Source organism: Pipistrellus kuhlii, unplaced genomic scaffold, assembly GCF_014108245.1.
Source record: "Pipistrellus kuhlii isolate mPipKuh1 unplaced genomic scaffold, mPipKuh1.p scaffold_m20_p_16, whole genome shotgun sequence".
In the NCBI taxonomy this organism is placed as follows: Eukaryota; Metazoa; Chordata; class Mammalia; order Chiroptera; family Vespertilionidae; genus Pipistrellus; species Pipistrellus kuhlii.
The window spans coordinates 24494992-24510859 of NW_023425471.1; the positions used below are offsets into that span (position 1 = coordinate 24494992).

The 15868-nt window shown below is 41.5% G+C and overlaps 1 protein-coding gene across 3 annotated transcripts in view; it reads left to right on the forward strand.

Annotated features, from left to right (window-relative positions):
• The first annotated feature begins 10589 nt into the window (after nt 1-10589).
• The window catches only part of BRWD3 (bromodomain and WD repeat domain containing 3), a 135123-nt gene continuing 129844 nt past the window's right edge, over nt 10590-15868 (forward strand). For 2 of the 3 annotated variants that reach the window (XM_036439829.2, XM_045582376.1), the window contains exons 1-4: nt 10594-10846; nt 10973-11031; nt 11224-11253; nt 11677-11736. In XM_036439829.2, the coding sequence (XP_036295722.1) occupies nt 10816-10846; nt 10973-11031; nt 11224-11253; nt 11677-11736 (180 nt within the window). In that variant the 5' untranslated portion in view covers nt 10594-10815. Of the gene's footprint in view, nt 10847-10972; nt 11032-11223; nt 11254-11676; nt 11737-15868 lie in introns of all 3 variants that reach the window. The other variant, XM_036439828.2, reaches the window with a different exon arrangement.

A 15868-nucleotide genomic window follows, 5' to 3' on the forward strand; every position in this document is an offset into this window, starting at 1 on the left:
TTATGATATATCTGATAAGGGGTTAATATCCAAAGTATATAACTTAACAAAAGGAAGACAAACAATCAAATTTAAAACTGGGCAAAAACAAATAGACATTTCTCCAAAGTGGACATAGAGATGGCAAAGAGACATGTGAAAAAAAAAATGCTCAAGTCACTAATCATCAGAGAGTTGCAACTTAAAATGACAATGAGGTATCACCCCACAGCAGCCAGAATGACTACCATCAACAATTCAAGAAATGACAATGCTGGCGAGGATGTGGAGAAAAGGGAACCCTAGTACTCTGCTGGTGGGAATATGGACTGCTGCAGCCACAGTAGAAAATAGTATGAAGTTTCATCAAAAAATTAAATATAGATCTGCCATTTGACCCAGTGATTCCCCGCCCCAGGAATATATCTTAAGAAACCCCAAACATGAATCAGAAAGAATATATGTAGCCCTATGTTGATTGTAAATAGCAGCACAATTTACAATAGCTAATAACTGGCAACAGTCCAAGTGCCTATCAGTAAATGAGTGGATAAGAAAGCTGCAGTACATTTATACCATGGAATTCTACGTAGCTGTATAAAAAGAAGGCTCTCTTTTTCTTTGAGATAGTATGGAGGGACCTGGAGAGTATTATGTACGTTAAATAAAATAAGCCAGACAGAGAAAAACATGTATTGCATTATCTCACTCATTATGTGGCACTGAATGAACAAAATAATCTGAAAAACAAAATAGATCTAGAGACAAAGAAGTATTGATCGGTGTGATGAATTTAAGAGGGAAGGCAGGAGTGGTTGGGTGAGTGGGGAGAGATTAACCAAAGAACTTATATGCATATATGCATAGTAGAGGCCCAGTGTACAAAATCTGTGCACGGGTAGGGTCCCTAGGCCTGGCCGGTGATCAGGGCTGATCAGGGCATTCTGGCTGCCCACCAGGGCCTCCCTTCCCCCGTTGCCAGCTGCTGGTCAAGGCCTTATTTTGTTCTGCGCAACCCCCTCACAGATCATGGCAAGTGATGGAACTCAGGTCTCCTGGTCGAACTCCCAAGGGGACAATTTGAATATTAGACTTTTATATTTATACTATGATCCAGACCATAGTGTGTTGAAGGCCTGGGGTAGGGGCTGTGGGTGTGGGGGAGACAGGGTCAATAGGGGAAAAAAAGGTGATATCTGTAATATTTTCAATAATAAAGATAAATTAAAAAAACAACAACAAACAAAAGAACCACACTATATTGAATTGACTACAGCTTTGAAAATAAAAGACTAGTGCCGAAGCCAGTTTGGCTCAGTGGTAGAGCGTTGGTCTGCAGACTGAAAGGTCCCGGGTTTGATTTCAGTCAAGGGCATGTACCTTGGTTGTGGGCACATCCCCGGTGGGGGGTGTGCAGGAGGCAGCTGGTCGATGTTTCTCTCTCATCGACGTTTCTAGCTCTTTATCTCTCCCTGCCTCTCTGTAAAAAAATCAATAAAATATATATTAAAAAATTTTTAAATTATATTAAAAAAGAAAATAAAAGACTAGTGACCTTAAAGTCATAGCAAAGGAAATTGTACAATGTAAAATATGGACAAAATTTAAAGAAAAAAACTGTCATGAACATCCTTCACCATATATGGTTACAATTTTTTTCTTCTGTTAAGAACTTTTAAGATTTACTTCCTTACCAACTTGCAAATATACAGTGCAGTACAATAACTATAATAACCGTGCTGTACATCACATCCCCAAGACTTATCTTGTAAGTGGAAATTTGTACCTTTTGACCCTTTTCACCCATTTTCTAGCCACCACTTCTAGAAACCCAACCATCTGTTCTCCACATTGATGAGCTCATTTTTATTATTTTTTAGATTCCACATATAAGTGAGATCATTTTTCTGTCTGATTTCTTTACCTTAGATTTATGTCTTTAAGGTCCATCTGTCTTGTCACAAATGACAATATTTCATTTTTTAAAATTTATTTCAGAGAGGAAGAGAGAGGGAGAGATAGATAGAAACATCAATGATGAGAAAGAATCATTGATCAGCTGCCTCCTGCACATCCCCCCCCCCCCCAATGGGGACTGAATCACAACCCGAGCATGCACCCTTGACCGGAATCGAACCTGGGACCCTTCAGTCCACAGGTTGACACTCTATCCACTGAGAAAACCAGCTAGGGCAATATTTCACATTTTCTAGCTGAACAATATACCATGGTAAAAGTACACAACACATTTTCTTTATCCATCCTTCCATTGGTGGACACTTAGTTGTTTTCATGTGTTGATTATTGTTAAGTAATGCTGCAATGAACATGGGAGTGCAAAAAGCTTTTTGAAAATATCTTTTTTAGTTTTCTTTGTGCAGTATTTTTTAGTTTTTCCCTGTGCCCGGCTTCTGTGGTGCATGGTTGATGCTGGTAGTACCCAGCAGCTTCCCCTAGCTCCCTTCCTCTAGTAAACTGGTGAGAAACTTAACTGTGAACATATTTCCCAGGCACCCTAGAGGGCTACTTCCAGAAGGTAGGTCTGGAAAGTTCCAGATAGCAGAGGTCTAGTACTCTTGTTTTCAAGATATCACAGCATTTTTTAAAAAAAGATATCACAGCATCTTTCCTACCATTGAATTAATCTCAGCTGGTTCTGTCCTCTACCCCCAGGTCTAGATCTTAACCATGGGTGGGGAGTAGGGATTGAGAATACTCTCAGTTCTACTGGTAGTGACTATTATGTCTGCTATTCCTATTATCTTTAGAATTCTATTTACTCCTTAATAGATAATCACTCATTATTCCAATATAATGTTACTAGAGGCTCAGTGCATAAAATTTGTGCACGGGGGGGGGAGGGGGAGGGAGGGCGGGGTTGTCCCTCAGCCCAGCCTGCTCCCTCTTCAATCTGGGACCCCTTAAGGGATGTCCCACTGCCCATTTAGGGCAGTCGGACATCCCTCTCACAATCCAGGACTGCTGGCTCTCAACTGCTCGCCTGCCTGCCTTCCTGATTGCCCCTAACCACTTCTGCCTGCCAGCCTGATCACCCCCTAACCACTGCCCTGCCAGTCTGATTGATGTCTAACTGCTCCCCTACCAGCCTGGTGCCTCCAACTTCCCTCCTCTGCCGGCCTGGTCACCCTAACTGCCCTCCCCTGCTGGCTTGATTGCCCCAACTGCCCTCGCTTGCAGGCCATCTTATGGTGGTCATCATATGCCCACATGGGGGCAGGATCTTTGACCACATGGGAGCAGCTATCTTGATCTTGTGTGTTGGAGTGATGGTCAATCTGCATATTACTCTTTTATTAGATAGGATAGAGGCCTGGTGCATGGGTGGCAGCCAGCTGGTTTGCCCTGAAGGGTGTCCCAGATCAGGATAGGGGTTCCCTTGGGGTGTGGGGTGGCCTGAGTGAGAGACCTGTGGTAGTTTGCAGGCCAGCCATGCCCCCCAGCGACCCAAGCAGAGGCCCTGGTAGCTGGGATATATTTATCTTCTACAATTAAAACTCTGTAGCCTGGAATAGAGGTTTAGGCTGGCAAGGGCAGGTGGAAAGCTTGGCTTCCTCCATCGCCGGGAGAAACCGTAGCATGCTCTCTTCAGCTCTGTGGCTGCCACCATTTTTCTTGGGATTTATCTTCTATAATTGAAACTTTGTGTCCTTGAGTGGAGGCCATGGCTGGCCAGGGTATGTGGAAAGCTTGGCTTCCTCCATTGCCAGGGAAACCCAAGCCTCCCTCCTGGTCTCTGTGGTGGCAGCCATCTTGGTTGGAGTTAATTTGCATATTTGCTCTAATTGGCTGGTGGGTCTAGCGGAGTGATGGTTAATTTGCATATTACTCTTTTATTAGGTAGGATCATTAATCATTCTGTATCTTAAACTTTCTGTATTCAAAATACTGTGTGCCTTTTTTATCTTGATTATACTCATACTGATACTGATCACTGGAATAACAATGATCTATTAAGTTTGATATATGGCACAAAAAAATTCATGACTTTTACAGCAATTCCTGTGTAGTGGACATAGCACATAGTATTACTCACATTTTATAGATGAGGAATAAAGTTTACATAATATGAGTTTTCCAAAGTCATATAGTCATTTTTATCATTTGTAAAATGGGAATAACAATAAAACCTACCTCTTAGGTTTATTACAAAGACTGAAGGAGATAAAGTATATAAAGTATATCATGCCACAACCTATTAATACAGCTTCTCATTTTGTGGTGACCCCCAACCATAAAATTATTTTCATTGCTACTTCATAACTGTAATTTTGCTACATGGTCTTAGGCTCTACAGCAGCAGTTTTTAATTTTCCAATGGTCTTAAGCTCTACAGCAGGACTTCTCAACTTGTGCATCACAACCCACAGGTTGTGAATCGCTAGCAGGGCTGCCTAAGACCATTGGAAAACACAGATATGTACATTGTGATTCATAACAGTAGCAAAATTACAGTTAGGAAGTAGGAACGAAAATAATTTTATGGTTGGGGGTCACCACAACATGAGGAACTGTATTAAAGGTAAGGTGACTAGATTTTAACATTGGTAAAGCGGGACACCATTGACCAGGGATGGGGGTTCTTGATTAAAAATTTGGTCTATATTATATTATTTTATAAATTATTACATACATATTGCATAAAAACACAGTAAGTAGGTACATAATTACATGAACATATTTTATTGTTAGTTTATAAATTAAATTAATTTGTTATAAAGTAACTATATTTTAAAAATTATTTTAATTTTAATCCTATATTTATTTCTAAATAATAATAATACTAACTTGTATTATTTTTCCTCCTAATTTGCCATAACGTAAGTCATAAGTGTCACTTTCAAGGCTGGCGCTAGACTTTTTGCTGCCACTATAAAATATAAATAATACAAGTACTGTCTGCTAAATTCAAGAAAATTTATGTATTTATGAAATAAATAAATTACTTACCTAAATTATCTGACTAGCTGATTTGTAATGACATCACTTGTTTAACTAGCTTACTAGCACGCATTACGATGTGTATCATCTGAAAGATAGTTACAAAATATTTTCGTCGTTGCCAATCCCAAAAAATGCCATTGTTCATTAAGTCCAAACAATGGTGGTCGAATTCTAACAACTGATCGACAATGCAAACTTTGATAAGCAGTTCTTGATAATCAGTTCTCAACAATTATTTGTTATTATTAAAGTTTAACATTATAAAATTAACAAAAATAATATAAAACTTATATCCTGGCTAAATAGCCACATGGCCACCGCAAACCGCATATTCCCTTCCCCTTCTCCCACTGTTCCCTAGCTTGTCATGTATTCTTTCAAAAAATGGGGACTTTTTTAAAACACCGTGGGATGCGGGACAAATTGTTAAAAATCAGGACTGTCCTGTCAAAAGTGGGACGTCTGGTCACCTTAAAGGGGTCGCAGCATTAGAAAAGTTGAGAACCACAGGCTTAAAACATGGTAATGGCTTGATGTTATCGATAAGTGTACACTGAGTGGCCACATTATTATGACCACCTGACATTTGTAGGCAAATTAGCTGTACACTGCATCAGATGGGATATGGAAGCCGAAGGCCTGTTCGAACACCTTTGCTGTCTGCAGTTACCAAAATAAAACATTTTTAGTTCACATAAGAACAAAAGGATTGGGCAGTTGAGCATTGGAAAAAAGTCAAGTAGTCCGGAGAAGAAGAGAGAAAACCAAGATGGTGGCATAGGTAAACACCTAACTGCAGTCTCACACAACAATTTCAAAAAAATACAACTAAAATACAAAATGGACACCCAGAACTACAGGAAAGTTGACTGACTGGAAATTCTACAACTAGAAGGAAAGAGAAAACCAGAAGGAAAATCAGAGGAGCTGTAAAAGCCCTACGTACGGAGACAAGGTGTGCATGGGGAAAGGAAGGAGCCAGAGAGGAGGGGGAGGCTAAGTGCCTGGCTGGCGTTCCCTAGTCTGAAGGAGATAAAAGCTCCGGACTGTGCTGTACCCCAGTTCCGACAGCACTGAACCTCAGTTCTGGGCGAGACCCTGGGGACCCAGGCTCATACAGAGGGAGTCTGGGCTGTAAGGCAGAAACTCAGGGGAGCGGCAAAAGGCAGTCCCGGAGGCAAAAGGGAGTCCTGGAGGCATGCACATTACAGGCAGAGGATGGACTGTTGACTCTGTTGCTAGATTGCCCTAGCGGGAAGGAGACAAAACCTTCAGACTGTATTGAGCCCCAGTTCCGACTGCACTGAACCTCAGGTTTAGGCCAGACCCTGGGGACCCAGGCTCATACAGAGGGAGTCTGGGCTGTAAGGCTGAAACTCCGGGGAGCGGCAAAAGGAAGTCCTGGAGGCGCGCACATTGCGTGCAGAGAATGGACTGTTGACTGTGCCACTGGATTACCCTAGCAGGAAGGAGACAAAAGCTCCAGACTGCTCTGAACCCCACATCCAACCCCACTTCCAACTGCACTGAACCCCAGTTCCGGCTCATTGGGGGAGAGCCTAGACTGTTTGGTAGCAGGCGATACTCGAGGGCACCTTTCTCTCAGAGGTGCTTGCAGTGAGTACCGAAGGACACTGAAGAGCACTGGGACTCAGGAACCTCATAGGGTGGGGCTGATGGGAAGCCAAGGCTGTAGGCTCCACCCAGAAACTCCATCCCATCCAAGCTGAGCACAGAGGCTTATGCAATTTTCCAAGTCTAGTTGAATAAGGCTGTCTCCCGGCATAGACACAGCTGATCCTCACAGCCAATTGGCCTGGAGGTCAGTTCCTCCCAGTGATACCAACAACAATGAAGACTTACCTACAACAAGGCTATAAACACAGTCCACAAAAGGGGGCACCAAGAGTGTCCACCTCAGGCAACTGGGAGACTGACCCACTGAACCATATAGGACACCTTAGCACACAAAGCCACCCTACCAACTCAGGGAAGCAGCGAAAATGCTGAGACAAAAAAACAGATCACATATGAAAGAAATGGAGGACAAAAAGCAACTGGATATAGAGTTCAAAACCACGCTTATAAGGTTTTTCAAGAATTTCTTAGAAAAGGCCGATAAAATAAATGAGATCTATGAGGATATGAAAAGGGATCAACTAGAAATAAAAAGAGATCAACTAGAAATAAAGAATACATTGTATGAAATAGAAAATATTATACAGAGTCCTAAAAACAGAATGGAAGATCGCAAGAATCAAGTCAAAGATTTGGAACATAAAGAGCCAGAGGACACTCCTCCGCAGAAACAAGAAGACAAGAGAATCCTGAAAGTTGAAGATAATGTAAGAAACCTCTGGGACAACTTCAAGCGAAGTAACATCAGAATTATGGGGGTCCCAGAAGAAGAGAGAGAGCAAGATACCGAAAGAATACTAGAAGAAATAGTGACAGAAAACTTCCCCCACCTGGGGAAAGAATTAAACTTACAAGTCCAGGAAGCACACAGAACCCCAAACAAAAGGAATCCAAAGAGGACCACACCAAGACACATCATAATTAAAATGCCAAGAGCAAAAGACAAAGAGAGAATATTAAAAGCAGCAAGAGCAAAGCAGGTAGTTACCTATAAAGGAGCACCCATACGTTTGTCAGCTGATTTCTCAACAGAAACCATGCAAGCCAGACAGGAATGGCAAGAAATATTCAAGGTGATGAATAGCAAGAACCTACAGCCAAAAATACTCTACCCAGCAAAGCTATCACTCAGAATCGAAAGCCAGATAAAGAGCTTTACAAATTAAAAAAACCTAAAGGAGTTCATCACCGCCAAACCAGAATTACATAAATTGCTGAAGGGTTCTTTAGGAAGAGAAAGAAAACAAAGATAAAAATTATGAACAACAAATACATAACTATCAACAAGTGAATGTAAAAACCAAGGGTATTAAAAAATCTGATGAACAGCCGAGACCGGTTTGGCTCAATGGATAGAGCGTCAGCTTGGGGATTGAAGGGACCCGGGTTCGATTCTGGTCAAGGGCATGTACCTTGGTTGTGGGCATATCCCCAGTAGAGGGTGTGCAAGAGGCAGCTGATCGATGATTCTCTCTCATCGATGTTTCTAACTCTCTATCTCTCTCCCTTCCTTTCTGTATAAAATCAATAAAATATATATTTTTAAAAATCTGATGAACAGTATTAACTGGTGAATATAATAGAATCAGAGGTATGGAAGGGGAGTGAACTGATGATTCTCGGGGGAAAGGGGAGTGGGGGGGTGAGGGAAGAGACTGAACATAAACTGTGTACCTATGGATGAGGACAATGGGATGTGGGGAAAGGGCAGAGGGTGGGGTGGGAACCTGGTGGAGGGGAGCAATGGAGGGGGGAAAACGAGGAACATTTGTAATAGTATGAACAATAAAGATTTATTTAAGAAAATCAAGTAGACTGATGAATCATGTTTCCAGTTGCATCATGCAGATAGCAGAGTGAGAATTTCGTGGAAACAGCATGAAAGCATGCACCCCACATGTACGAATACAACTCTTCAAGGTGGTGGGGTCAGTGTTATGGTTTGGGGCAGGTATTCCTGGAATGATTTGTGCCCTTTAATTCGTGTGGAACAACGTCTGACTAGCACAACATACCTAGGTATCATTGCTGATCAACTTCATCCTATCATGTTGATGGCGTATCCCAGTGGAGATGGCTTCTTCCAACAAGACAATGCGCCATGCCACGGTGCTCGTATTGTGCAGGGTTGGTTTCAAGAACATGAGGGAGCCAAGACCGGTTTGGCTCAATGGATAGAGCGTCGGCTTGGGGACTGAAGGGTCCCGGGTTTGATTCTGGTCAAGGGCATGCACCTTAGTTGCGGGCATATCCCCAGTAGGGGGTCTGCAAGAGGCAGCTGATCAATGACTCTCTCTCATCGATGTTTCTAACTATCTCTCTCCTTTCCTCTCTGTACAAAATCAATAAAATATATTTAAAAAATATATATGTTTAAAAAGAAAAAAAGAACACGAGGGAGACTTTACCTTGCTTAGGTGGCCCCACAATCAACAGATCTCAATCCAATTGAGCATTTGTGGGACAGACTTAAGAGGCATCAGGCAGCTGGTTCCACAACCATCAATTCACACAAAACTGTACAGTGCTATTCATCAGGCATGGTGTCAGAGTCCTCGCATCACTTTTCAACAACTTGTGGAGTCAATGCCAAGAAGAATTGCCACAGTATTGAAGGCAAAAAGTGGCCCAATGAAGTAATGATGGGGTGGTCATAATAATCTGGCAATTCAGTGTATATATTATCCTTAAACTATAAAAAATATTTACTCTGTTGTTTTGCTAAACTGCTTGTAATGAGGTGTCTAGAATTTTGTATCTTTCCAAGATCTTTTTTTTCAGTTATTGGCGTTTTAAAAACCAAATACTATAGCATAATTACCTTGGGGGTTGGTTACTTCTTTCTGAGGGTTAAAAAAGTGACTAGAGAGACAATTAATCAATCTATGTTAAGTTTATGTCAGCATAATGCAATTCTAGGTTCACTATAGTCAAATTTGAATATTTTAATGTAAATAGTGCATGCAGCTTAAACAGTATTTCTGGTCCCATCAGGTTCAGCTTCTGTTAATTAGTACTTGTGGACAAAGCTTGAGGTGGGAACAGAATATTAAGGGAAAGTGGGGAAGGAGCCCCAGTTCACTATGTATGTCAATTACAGTACAAATCATTTGATCACTTAAAATTTCAGTAAAACGAATATTGCAAGTTGGTGCTGTACTAAGAGTTTGGGGTTATATATTAACTAACATTGCCCTCAAACTGTAGGAAACTACCTTGCATATACTAAAATGCATTGTTAATGTAAAATGCTTTGCCAGTATTTGAAAATTATCCTAGAGGAATGGGAGGATATGGCACACGTAAAACTTTCATTAGGGGATAAAATAAAATGCTTCGTGTCTGACAACTAACTCATTCTGCAATCTTTGTCAGAATGGGGGACATTTTCAGAACTGGTCTTCCTCTGTGTGAGCCCTGCACTTGGACTGGTCAGTACAGCATTTTCATCTGGTACAGAAATCATTTTCAAGAGAAATGAGTGACGAGGACAAAGTAGGCGCTCCTTTTCCTTCCTCGGTTACAAGATCGTTTAGCGGGTAGCTAGCTTCCTTTTAGAGGGGAAAAGGCAAAACAACCACCCAATAAAAAACAAAAAACAAAAAAAACAACACCCCAAAAACAAGCCTCATGGGAGGAAAATGAAAAAAGCAGCTGGGTCAAGTCAGCGCCTCACTTGTTTCTCACGATCAAGCCGGAGGGCTGGCTCCTCAACCAGAAAGGGTCCGACAGCCCTCACCGGAAGGGAAACCGACCATAGAGATTGTGTACGAGGACGCCACCATAGAGTTCTACAGAGGCAGCCAGAGCGTCGCCTCGTCTAGCACCTCCCCCCTTTTCCGGGAGCCGTAGCTAGGCAACCAGGGGTTCTCTGGGCGAGCAAAGACCTGGCTGCAGCCGCAGCGCCTCTGGCGGCGAGCAACGTGTAATGCAAGCTCCTCTCAGTTTTTACCTTCCATTTCTCCACCCCCTTTGCACCCGCCCACCCGTCGGCCCCTTGGACTCCTCCCTCTTCTTCTCTCGCTCGCTCTCCTTCCTCCTCCGCCTCCTCAGCTCTAGGGCTAGAATATCTATGGGTCGAAACGTGATGCGATGAATCCGAGAGAGACCGAAACTGGGACGACGAGTGCGGCGGAAACGGCGGGACTCCGGGGCATGGGGGCTTCACCACAATAGAGGCAGCGCCCTCACCCGCCGCCACTAGCCCCTCCGGATCGAAGCGCCCTCGTGAAAAGGATGGCGGCGGCACCTACCCAGATAGAAGCCGGTGGGTAGCTGTGTCTGGGGGCCGCGGGGCTGGGGGCTGAGCGCGACCGATGTCAGTTTCCTTTGGAAAAAGCCCCCGTTTCTCTTCGTTGCCTCCCTCTCAACCTCTTTTTCACCTCTTTCTTAGAACTGTATTACCTGATCGCTAGATTCTTGCAGTCCGGACCCTGCAACAAATCCGCTCAGGTGAGAGGGAGAAGGAGGTCTGGGAACCGCGGGGACAGTACCGAAGGGGAAGTCGAGGCAGCGGAGTGCGCGGTTCCGCTGAAGGAATGGCCGGCCTTGACTAGTCCTACCTACCGTCCGCGGCTGAGGGGAGGGAGGAATGGGTTGATGGCCCGAGCTGCTTCTCATAATCTGTATTTTCCTTTTGCTCAGGTGCTAGTACAGGAGCTTGAGGAGCATCAGGTACGGAGCCCCTTCGGGGAGAGGGGGAGGGTTGGGGGGAGACGGGAGAGAGGGAGGGCCAGTCCGGGGCGAAGGGCTGGGGCCCTGTGGGAGGCTGCGATCCGGGCGCTGATAGCTGTCGTCATAGGGGTGAACCGGCTCCTTCCCTCAAAAGGGGCGGACAGCGCTGGGGTCCCCACTCACCCCTCTTTATGCCCGAGGGAGGCGGCTTTTCAGGGTTTCCCCTCCGTCGGCCTCCTCTCCTCCCGCCACCCCCTTTCGCCTCCCCTCCCCACCAGTCTAGCTCTGGGGCCACAGTACAAGGCCTGGAGAAATAAAGACGCCCAAGGGTTGTGGACCGGGACCCGGGCTGGTTGGGGTTGACGGGGAGCCGGGGCTTGGCCTTGATCGGTGTTCCTTCCCCCCCTTTTCTCCGGCCCCTAGCTGATCCCGCGCCGCTTAGACTGGGAGGGGAAGGAGCATCGAAGAAGCTTTGAGGATCTGGTGAGTAAAGTTTTCATTTCAACTTACCCCAACTCTCTCACGGCTCCCTCCCCACCCCGTTCCCCCAGCCCGCCTCCGGGGGACCCCCCAGCCTACGAGGTTCCCGAGCTCGGCGTTGAGCCGGAGAACGGCTGCCCCTTCCCCCCGCCTCCCGAGCCGGAGAAGGGCTGTCCTGCCCTCCCCTCGGCCACCCGCAAACTTTGAAGAACGTGAGCTGGTTATCGGAGATGCGTATTGTGGGTGATGAATGTGTTACAGACGTCGGGAGAGACCCATTGTAGGGGGGAAAGGGAGAGAAACCAGAGGGTTATCTTGGGGCACGTACCGCGGACTGACGCCGGCCAATGGCAGCCCCGGTAACAGCGCCGAGTTCCGGATCAGGGGAAGAAAAGCGGCTCCTGGTTGGTCCTGGCTGGAAACACGGGAACTGAGGCCAGACTCGGTCTTTTTGGGGGGTGGGGGACGAGGGAGGGGGCTCCGGAGGGGAGTTGACGGACCCGGATTGAGAAAAACGACAATTAAAAATAGGGAGCATCGAGCGCATTCCGAAATTTCGAGCCCCGAATAAAAGCACAGTCGTTGTGCAGCTCGGGTTTGAGAAAAGAGCTAATCCAATCATTACTCAATCGAATTTGTGCACATTACTACGGAACAACTATGGATTATGACCTTTTTGAGAACTGAAACACGGTTTGGGGGTTTACAAGTAGACAACAATGGCCATATTCTAAAATAGAATATACTTTCGTAAAGGACCCAAGGCATTATTGACCGCCGTTTCTCCTACAAATGTAATTCATGGTATAAATGTACCTTCTGTTTAGCTCTGATACACACAAAAAGGTGACCCTTTTTATTTTGGGGAGGCTGCTCCCTTGCATTAGCCACTGGGCACAGTGAATTGGAAGGAAATGAAAAAAAGAAAGAAAGGGCGATGTTACTAAAATCTAAATTGAGCCATCTTTGACATAAAATCCAAATGGAGAAAAATGGGACAAAGTTTAAGAAAGTTGAAGGGATATGGTAGACTCTAAATAGAAATAAGATGATTTAAAAATTGTTTGCAAGAAGACAATATTTAAATTGCTTTGATGTTCATTTGATATTTCTCTTTGTATTAAATTACAATAAGGCCACATTAATTATTACTAAGTCTACTATTTTTCTTATTTTTTGCAAATCACAGAAAATGGTTTAAGGATTGTGATAAGGATAACCACCATCTGTATTGTTAATGGTAAAGAATTAGCAGGTGGATAAAAATCATTTTTTGGAAAACTGCATCTATTAGTTTATTTAATTAGTAGTCAGACATTTTGGTGCACTTTAAGTCCTGCCAAAAGGAGGACAGAATAACAATGCCTACCAATATATGTTTTAACACTTTATGACTAATATGCTTTTGAAGATAGTTTTTTACTGAGGCATATTTAAAATATTTTCTTTTACTTTTGTCTTTAAGTGGGACCATTTTAAGTAGAAAAGAATTAAAAGGAAAAAGCTGTTTAAACATTAACTTGACAGTAATGCAAAGTAAATGAACACCAAAATAATTAAAAATACAGGTCCTTTAACTGCACACACACAAAACAGCCTATCAGACTTTCTTTTCTTATATTGTAAAGGCATATTTTTAAGTAGTTGTAATTGATGTCCATATTATGCTTTATATTTTCTTACTGAAAACTTACACATATGCTTATCTGTATTTGACTACTCATTATTATTTTAATGCCAAGAAAAGATTCAGTTGTATTTGATCTCTTATGATTAGAACTTAGCTTCTAGTAAAGCACTTTAGTTACTTCCAGTTTTTCACTGATATCTTTGCATAGTTAAGTAATCTTTTTGCTGTTTTCTTTTTGAGTTCTTTTCCTCGGCTGTATTCCTAAAGTGGAGTTATCAGGTCAGAGGATCTCATTAGTTTTTATGTATTGTAAAATTGCTTTTCAGAAAACTGTACTAATTTATAGTGCCACCATCTAGGTACTTAGAGTGACTTTTTAAAATTTTTTTTACATCTTTTGATGGATTTAAATGGTGAAAGTATTTCCTAGTTGAATTAACTAGCTTTTTTTCCATTGTTACTGAAGCTTAAACTTTAACCAGTTAATTTTTAATTGTTAATCCATATGTATATTCCTACATATATTTGAGTTTCACATTTATCCTTTTAATTTGTTTTTACATTTATATCTATATATTTATTTTTATATACACAGAATTTCTATTGTTTGAACATTATATAATGTTTAGATAGTCTGTCTTTTTTGTTTTTAATTTAATTTTTATATTTTACACTTAGGTTTTTACTTTTCCAGACTGGGATCCAATTTTTCTAGGGCTATTACATTTTGATAGTATGGTCTTATTTCAATTCAAATGTCTGCTCTCTACTTATAGATTTCTTTTTAAGGGAAGAGGAGACAGGGCTGAGTGAGACTGAACCGGAGGAAAAGAAGTGTAGTGGCTGAGAACTGAGTGGGCAGTGTTAGACTGATTCTAAGTTCAGCAGTTGTATTGTTTATTAAAATTATTACACATTTGATCTCTGATTTTGAATAGCTTCATTGTGGAAGAGATGGATTTTTTTTTTCCCCTTAGGGTAGGGTTTTGTTTTTTGTGGAGAATTTTTATGAGTTTATTTGAGCCAATCTAATGACATATGCTGGGAAGCAAGATCTCAAATGCTCCTTGGGACAGGTATTTTTTAAAGTACTATTAGAACAATGGATTTTGATCTTTGATTTTGCTACATGTTTTGGATTGGAATTTAAGGCAAAGTCTTAATTAGTTGTAAAACCTTATGTACTTATAGTATTAAATAGTATAATCTGATATGTTAATTCTATAACAATACTTCAAATTAAGATGTACTGGGGTATAGGAAGGAAAGAATACAAATGCATAATGAAGAGGTAAAATATAAACAAAGATATCAAAATACTGAATAGGAGTTGCATATCCATATATATACTATATATTAGAAAAAATTCCTGCCTTTCTGTTCATATGTATACTTTTGCTTATATTGTACTGCTTAACTTGATTTATCCAGAAGAATATTAAGATAATAAGTTGATTACTACTGTACCTATTGAATATTCTAGAAATTCCCCCTTTTTATTTTTTAAATCTAATTTAATGTTTTAATTCAAGTTTGGAACATAAGAGAAGGTGCTTTTTTTTTTTTTTTAAAGCTGCTGATAGGCAAGTATTGACATACCCAGATCTGAAGTGTCTTTAAAAAATGTCTGTACATGAAATGTTGTCAGTTTATGTTGAACTGTATGATTTTTGAATATGACATTCAAAAATAAAACATTCTAAATTATTTTTAGAATGTTAAGTAACAAAAGGGAGAATTTTGAAGTCATGATGATTGTTTCTGAAGTTTAATCTGTGCCTTATGTATGCTTGACTTATTTACAACATCATACAATTAGACTTGCTTCTTATAGTTCATTTTAAGGTAGGTAATTTAAATAATTACAGATGTTCTTTCATTTGTGGTGACCCTATTGAAATGTTGGCTATTTTATTGCTTCCTTCATGGAGCTTTATTGAGGATGAGGAACAAAGTAATGAGGGGGACATGTGTGTTTACCTGAATAGTTTTTGTTAATCTTCCTTCACATTTATATATTGAGATGGTGACTTAAAAAACTTTTTCAAAGGCAATTTTAAGAATTTTGAATCATGTTAAGGGGACTCATATGATAATACTGAACCAAAGGCACAATTATCTTTAGGTGTGGTATATATTTTTACATTTATTCAGTATTTTTATTCATAGAATTGAGAGTACCAATTAATGTTTACATTTGGAGTTAGGTCAGTTGTATTGCCTTCTTCTTTTTTTTTTTTAAATTTACTGATTTTAGAAAGAGAAACATTGATTTGTTGTTCCACTTATTTATGCATTCATTGGTTGATTCTTGTATGTGCCCTGACCCAGGATCAAACCTGCAACCTTGGCTTATTGGAATGAAGCTCTAACCAACTGAACTATTCACCCCGGGTTCTATTACCTTCATTTTTTTAAAATGTTTTAATATGTTTTTATTGATTTTAGAGAGATGAAGGGAGAGGGAGAGAGAGACAGAAACACCAATGATGAGAGGGAATCATT